General features: G+C 41.6%; 1 protein-coding gene across 2 annotated transcripts in view; it reads right to left on the bottom strand.

The window, feature by feature from the left end:
- Positions 1 to 6,210, bottom strand: part of LOC118320785 (plakophilin-3-like) — a gene marked incomplete at its 5' end in the record, with an annotated part of 16,999 nt that extends 10,789 nt beyond the window's left edge. For both annotated transcript variants that reach the window (XM_035651872.1, XM_035651873.1), the window contains 5 exon segments: positions 2,973 to 3,081; positions 4,428 to 4,587; positions 4,738 to 4,942; positions 5,206 to 5,329; positions 5,591 to 6,210. In XM_035651872.1, the coding sequence (XP_035507765.1) occupies positions 2,973 to 3,081; positions 4,428 to 4,587; positions 4,738 to 4,942; positions 5,206 to 5,329; positions 5,591 to 6,210 (1,218 nt within the window).
- Positions 6,211 to 8,108: the final 1,898 nt, after the last annotated feature.

Genomic DNA, 8,108 nt, shown 5'->3' with positions numbered 1-8,108 from the left:
CTGTGATATTGCAACAAAGTTTCAATAACCTGAAATATGCCAAGTGAAACCCATCACTCAAGAGGAGAATGCAATTCCATTTTTTTTTCTATTATCTGAATGTAGGTGTTATCATTTTACACACTGCTGGCCATATTAGCCTATCTGCTGAGTGTTTTCAAACTGGAGGACCAACAAGGGTCCTTGAGTGGGTTGTAGGGGGTCCCCAGCAAAAACCTTTTCACATTATTTGTAATTTGGAACAAGGGAAATCCAAGGATTGGCCATTTTGACTGACTGTAATTTATAGTGATCCTAGTTGGATCATTGATTGACAATGAAGACTTCATAATCTTAAAACCTAAAAAAACAAAATCTGAAGGGGAAGACAAAAATCTTCTCAAATTGGGGTCCATGGTCCAATATGCATCTAGTGTGGGGGTCCTTGACATGAAAACGTTTGGGAGCCTCTGGTCTATCCTATTTAGTGCCCCAGTAGTAGGATGCATCAAATTTAGCGAGTTGTGAAACCAATACAAAGCAAGCAGTCAGGAGTCTAGCTGAGTAGTAGTTAACGTAACATTCATGTAAATGTAGTAATTACATTGGAAAATGCACTATTTGTGATTCAAATAATGATTGTTAGTAATGCTAATTTTACTGCTTTGCTGGGATCTCAGACCCGTCCCCACAGGCACTCTGCTCCCACCAGATACAACCTAACTCAAACCCTGCATGGCAGTAAGCAACAAATTGGAACATAAGGAGCTAATTTTGAATGTCTGTTTAAAATTTTGGACCAATTCTTCTAGTAGATGTTGAGATATTTCACTGATTAAAGGAAACCTTTGGCCTGATGGTGGCGCTAGAAGAAATGTCAGAGGATTAGGATTCATGGTCAGTGCACCATGAGTGTATGTACAAAGTTGAGGTATTTCAGTCTGGACCAAGGTACTGGACCAGTTAACTGACCGAAACAGCCATTTATCGATGGGGCTATGCAGCTAGCATGGCTAAAAAGTTACTTATTTTACAATTTTTTAAAACATGAAAAATCTCCAGTCCAAGAGTGTAATACCAGCACTTTTAGCAGCAACCATGTGCAACATTAATGTTTGTTATTGGCTATACAAAAAACCTTGTTAGAATAGCCAGAAATTGCCAAATGTGGATCTAGTTGATTCTATTTCTGAGTACTTAATATTTTGTGAATAATCAGCTCGAAGAGAATAGTGATCCCTCAGCTAATTTACAACTGTTACACAATGGAAATACTGGTGGGTAGAACTAGTTCAGTTTACTATATGAGCTGAAAATTGACAGAGGAATTGAAGGAAAAAGGAATTGAAGCCAGTAAACTATAGGGACTGCTCTTAATGCTGACACTAACGAGTAGCATTACTGTTGACCTCCCTAAGCCTTAAATAAAACACAGTGGATCATGACCTTTTCCCTCAACTGATGTATTCAGAATCAGATTTTGGTGGAGAGTTTAGATAAACTGACATTTCCAGGACAGCCCCCAATGGCACGTTCGTCCAGTAAGGTGCAGGAAGTTGATGCTTAACAAAAGCAGCGCATTTATCAGCGATCTGCCAGTTGGTTGAAGGTGTGTCTGCAAAGCCATTTTGGTCTGTTGCTTGTTGACAGTGATCCTAACCCCAAGTCAACGCCTGCTGAAATGGGCCAAACCACAATGAGTGAAGAAGAATGCAATCTCCTTACGTCTTAAATAGAGAAGAGCAAGAGCACCTACACCAGTAGGTGACAAGTCACGCAGGTCCCTCTACCTCATAATGAGCCAGTGAAAGTACCATAGAACTCCACTGTGAGCCACACTGTTGCACTGGCTGATATGCTCCTTCCTTACCATGAACACACACTGTAGTTTATTTTGTGTCAATCCCACATACACCGTCTTGCTGCTTTAAATTCTCACTTGAGTCTTGAGTAATTAGAGTGACCAACTGTTTTAGGAAATTACCGACAGGGTTCACAGTCTTTTTAAGAAATCATTTACCAGCAGTTTTACAGTTAATACAGGACAAGACATGCTCAGAAATAATAGTCTTATAATTTATATATATGACTAAAGCATTTCCACTGGGCCGTACCACTCTGGTAAACCAGCTGTGAAGATCAGCTTATCCTACCAACAGTGGATCATGTGTTCATACAAACACCCAGGTTTACATCCTAGTGAGGGGCTAAAATACAGTTAAAATGTATCAGGACAACATCAATTATTTCCAGGATATTTGGTCATATTAATCAATTTCTAGGTGTTTGCATGACTGGAGTCTCTAAAGTCTCAAATCTACAGGTTTTCCAGGATGCGTGGGAACCCTGCACAGAGTGTTTTTTAAATAGACTATATATTATTCTAGTCTATTTTATTGAGTTTTTAAAGATTCACATCTTCAGTAGGGGACTAAAGCGGATCCTACAGAGTGGTACCAGGGCGATCCTGGCATATTTTAATGGTCGGTATCAGCTAACAGATTACTGTGCTCTCCTATCTGTCCACCACACTGCAGTGCTGCTCTCCCTTATAAGCCTCTACAGTGCATACGTGAGTGCTATGTCTAAAGACTCAGGATCTGGGCCAAGAAAACATGACTGGGACATAGTCCTATGAACAAGGGTAGAGAAGTCAGAAAGTGTTGAGAGCTAACAACATGTTGTTGGGTTTGGTATTGGGTCATAGGATTTGTTGACAATATAAGAAAAATATAGAAAAACACAAGCCTTATCCCTTAACGTCAATATTTTGTTATATGACATAAGATGCTGTGGAGTCTTTCATTTTGTGTAACCTCGACTTTCTGTCTTTGTATCTTTAGTTTTGGTGGTTAGTGCTCGTAGCTACTGACATTTCAAAGGGCCTGCCAGTGTGGTGTGCTGTAGCCATAATGACCATAGTGGATTTCAAATTATTGTTATTTACTGTGTTTAAAACGGTCACAGGCTCTTACAGTGCAGGTCAGAGTTACCTTGTCGTCTGCACTGTCTTCTTGTTGAATGTAGGACACCAGAGAGTCCACCAGGCCTTGCATATCTCTCATCTTCTGTCTCGTCCTCTCATTCGTCGAGCTCAAGTTCCTAATATGCACACAAACACACAGACATTTAAACCCAGGCTACTCTGTCAGAACATAACGCAGTAAAGCTCATCTCATCTTTATCCGCTTATCCGGGATCGGGTCGCAGGGGTAGCAAGTCCAGCAGAGGAACCCAAACTTCCCTTTCCCTGGCCACATCAGCCAACTCTGACTGGGGGATCCCGAGGCGTTCCCAGGCCAGTGTGGAGATATAATCTCTCCACCTGGTCCTCGGTCTGCCCCGTGGCCTCCCATTTAGTAGGCAGTAAAGCTGTAATACTAAAATGCATCTTTAATCTTTGAGAGATTTTATCAGAAACTTTATGAAGCTCTCTTCAGCTCCCTTCAGTAACAACTTCACCACTTAATATGGCATTTTTCTTGAGCTCATTGCACTTGCATGTAATACAATCTCTGCCAAGTAACTCCTCAGACAAGCTTTACAAGGTGTGACCTGAATGTAACATCAATTCCATGCAATGATTATGATTTATATGATCGCGACTAAATTCTAAGATAACACGGCAGCAGTTCAAGATTTATGCTACAACAAAAAATAGATCATCTATTTAATTGAGTAATGTGTTTCAGTGAATAAAGCATTGGTTCAGTAAATCATTCTGGTGTTCTTTTTCCAATAGCAGCAAACAAGTGCTGTGCATATTCTTAACTGGTTGGCATCTCCATAGTCCTAAAACCTGGAACTAAGTTAGCATTTTAGCACCTCCGGTTCCCTCCCCTCGATCTCCATGGGTTTTAAGTTGGATGACCTGAAAACAGTGGTTGACACAAACTTATAAGATTTTAATGTTTTGTTGTTGTTTGTGACATAAAATACATCAGTAAATACCTGTAACTGAACACAGAGACTTATCTACTCACTTGCTGAGCAAAATGTGGAAGTACCATACACCTTTGTTCGCCACCCCATTGGTCCAGACTGATTATGTCAACAACTACTGGATGGATTTCATGACATATTGTACCAACATTCATTTCCAGAGAATAAATCCTCATAACTTCTGTGATCTCTCGTCTTTACAGCAGCAAGTTTACAGTTTTGCTTCAGATTGGAATCTCTCCACAACTATTGGATTGATTGTCATGAACTCTGGTACAGAAATTCATGTTCCCTCAGGAAGAACTGAAATAATCTGGTGATCCTCTGACAATTTTAATTTGCCCAGTACTGTTTGGTTTATGACCAAATACATGCAAAATGAATGATTTTCCCACCAATCTCAGACGTACTTGTGTGTGTGTTTTGCTAATTAGCAAATGCTGTGATAAATTGAATTTTTACTGATGAAACTGTTAACATGTGAGCAGGATCTTCTGTGGAGTCACCTGAGGCAGCCCGTGGTGTTGTAGAAGATGTCTCTCTCCGATGGGCTTAGTGGGATGCTGGCGCACAGAGGAATCAGTACTTTCTCTGTCAGCTCTGACAAAGCTTCTTTGGACAGCTTTTCCTTCAGGTTGTCTCTGGAGGACAGATTCCACAGGACACCTGCAGCCACAACAGGTTTTATTCTGTTGTCTGAATAACTACTTCAAACCAGTCATATATTGATGAAAATAAATCAGTAACAGCACCTGGATTATGTGATTGCATGGACATAAGATTGCAAGCAGGGTCTGAAAGCACAGCCTTTACTACCTGTGATGGTCTTTCGAAGCTCCTCATCAGGTTCGCCCAGGATGTTAACAAGATGCAGCACTCCACCGGCATCTACCAGCGCTGCCTTGTTGTCAGCGTTTTCGTAGATGAGGTTCCGCGTGGCGCCAGTGGCAAAGCGCTGCACTTCTAGGCTGTCACTGGAAAAAAGCTGAACCAGAGCTGGAATGCCATGCAGAGAACGGACCTGAGAGGATCAGGAAGAATACACCAGTGGCAGACTTATGGCAAAACAAATAAAAGGGCACTGCATCACAAGGCACCCTGTACGGGATTGCTTTACATTTTCCCCACTGGAAGGGTACCTTAGACGCCACTTCACCATGTTTAGTCTACCATAGGGGCACTTGTCTTTTGCTGTTTATTTATTTCTGTACAATCAAATACATAAATAAATACAGCGAATAAAAGAAAAATAACCAAACACAACCAAGGGCAAGCTGCTGTTACCTGGTTTTTGGCATTGCTGCTATGGTAACACTGGTGTTGTATGTAAGCAGCTCCCAGAACCTGCAAGGCAGTATCTGACTCAGATAGATATCTGACAGCTGTAGCCATGTCCAGACCCTGCACCCTGCAGACACACACACACACCACGGAAGCTGTTAAATTAACAGGTGCTATACTTAGCAGTATATTTGGACGGAGGCTATAATCACATTACAGCTGACAACTAAATGCTTATTTCATCATTAATTAATCTGTTGATTATTATTTTCCATTTAGAGGTTAATCCTCTCGTCCATATATCTGACAAAGCAACAAATAAAGTTGATCCAAGCCAGAGGTGGCCCAGATGTTTTAGCCAGGCAAATGAATAAATAATATGTCTCACTCTGCCAGTGGGTCGTTGCTGTGTATCGATGCTCCGTCCAAGATATCCATGCCCTTCCCGACACTCCTCACACTGCGGAGCGAGGCGGCCCGGTGGACTGGGGCCTGGTACTGCCCCGTCCCCATGACGTGGCTGGCCCTGGACACATGCTGCTGCCACTGTGTCCCCCAGGCATCCCCTGCCATGGGCACACCCCTGCCGGTCCCCACCCAGCCCTCCTGGCCCACGGCAGAGCCCAGCTGCTGGTAGTGCTGCTGTCGGTTGGTAATGCGACTGATGGTGCGGTGGGATGGGCCTTTGTAGGTGTACTGATGCGGCAGCTCCTCCTCCTGCCAGTAGCCTCTTTCTTGGGCCAGGGTCCCGCTGAGGCTGCGCCTTAGGGTGCCGGGGGGAGGCACATTGATTGTGAAGGAGGCCTTCTCTGGATGAGGCAACACAGTGAGAGGAAATGCCTCCTGGTCTGCCTGGCACAGAGACTTAGAGCGTTGGCTCCGGCTGTGTGACTGGGAGGTCTGGAAGTTGCTCTGGACCATGGTGGTTGCCTTACTCCTCACCTTGGAAGTGGTGTCCACAGCAGAGCGAGAGGAGAAACCAGAGGAGCGAAGGGGTACTGTGGGTACCTGCAGGGTGGGTGGGTAATAAAGGGTTAGCAGATAGATATGACGAGGTATATTTTCATATAGCTTTCACTATAGCAATAAACCTTTAACTAATATCTTCTTTTCTTAACAATTTAACAAGAAACAGTGCTCACGGCTAATGAAACTGTCCGGGACACAAAAGGTGGAGTAAGATGTTCCACATTCAACAGCTCTTCCTTCTCTCCTTCATTAAACCGAGTTACTGTAAGCTGCAGGAAGCCCACTGTTGTCTTTGCATTGTTAGACTGGCCAGCTGACAGCAACAGACAAACATCCTGTTTGAATTTATTTTCTTCTGTCTTTACATTGTTCTGCAATAGGTCAGCAGTGTTGGCCAGTATTTTCCTCACTCTCTTATTCTCCTTTTGAGAGGAAACATTATTCATAGACAATACTGGCTTTCAAGTGTGTGTACACAGGTCTCCAGTAAGGAAGGAACAGTGATGAACACCGCCCTACTCTTTTACAGAAAGTGAGAAGTTTAAAGTACTATTTTATTACAACTTTTTGTAATAAAAAGGGGCAAGCTGACTCATTGTAAAGAAACCAGCTGTCTATCCATATGATCTAAACCACTATATTTGGAGGTAAAACTGAACGTGACTACACCGGGAATGTTGCTAAAAATCCCTCATTGCACAAGAAACATTTGCACTCATGATTCAGTACAGTAGGTCAAGGTTTAAACCCGTCTGTGTGTAAACTCTCCAGATTGGATATTACTTTTACCATTTGTTTTCGTTTTCTCTTCCAACTAATTTTAGCTCTCCTGGGTGTGTCTAATAGTCTGACTCCTCCTGTTCTGTCAATGTAGCTGCACTCCCATATCTCAGCCAGGACCATGGCTCCCACTGAGGACACCAAGGTCATGTTCTCTGTATTTGTGTGTGAGTTTACATTTAACATTCAACAAACTCACACGTGGTGGGCATTTTACAGGCTGATTTCAGTATGTTTAACCTCAGAATTCCTAAATTTGACTACATTTAGACCAACAAAAGAAAAGTATGTAAGGGACCTGGACTAAAATATGACTACTCAATGCATTAGTTTGAAAAAAAGAAAAATATAAGAATCTTATAAGAATCTTGCCAAGTAGGTCTGTCACAATAATTGCGTCCGATTCTTTTCCCAGGATAGCAAAGTCATGACCCAATGTACTCTGACCTTGACTCTGACTAAGGGTTTAACCTGAACCAACCCATACAACAACAACAGCAATCATTCAGGCTTAGTAGTATGTGCTTGTTGTTTGCTGATACACAAAGTTCAGGAAAAAATGGTATCGGAACATCTTTAATTGTATTAGCAACTTATTGTAGCATATATAGGATATGTAATTATCGCCTATCATAATATCGACTTATCGTTTAAGAATGCACCAACATTTTAGTCAACAAGATGCCAGAATAACCAGCAGGCTTTACCTACCATTACTATTTTGCCTGTTAAAACACAATAGCCTATAGTTAATAGTTAATAGAGCCTGAGAGTCCATGTTATTTATGGTTATGTTTTATTTATCAAGGATCTTTCATTATTTTTTCACATTCTAATTATAATATCATTGCTCTTTGAGAGGGTGTACTTGCTTATCATTATATCAGTGGCATTAAATGGTCTTAAAATGACAATAATATGGTTTATCACAATTATTAAGCATTCGGTGCTTGACACTTTTCGATACCCAGTGCTACCTATCAACTAAGTCAACTAAATAGCGCACACATTTCTGTTTGCACCAAAAAAATATTGAGGTTTATTCCTGGCCCTTTGAAGGCTCTGAAACAGCCTTTAGACCTAATATATAAGACATAATTGGTAATACATTTGACAGAAGCTATAATTTAGTTTCTGTCTACAAATAATTAAAGAAG

This window comes from Morone saxatilis, unplaced genomic scaffold (assembly GCF_004916995.1).
Source record: "Morone saxatilis isolate NCDOM2014 unplaced genomic scaffold, NCSU_SB_2.0 Contig11, whole genome shotgun sequence".
Taxonomy (NCBI): Eukaryota; Metazoa; Chordata; class Actinopteri; family Moronidae; genus Morone; species Morone saxatilis.
This window is presented reverse-complemented; position numbering and strand designations above follow the sequence as displayed.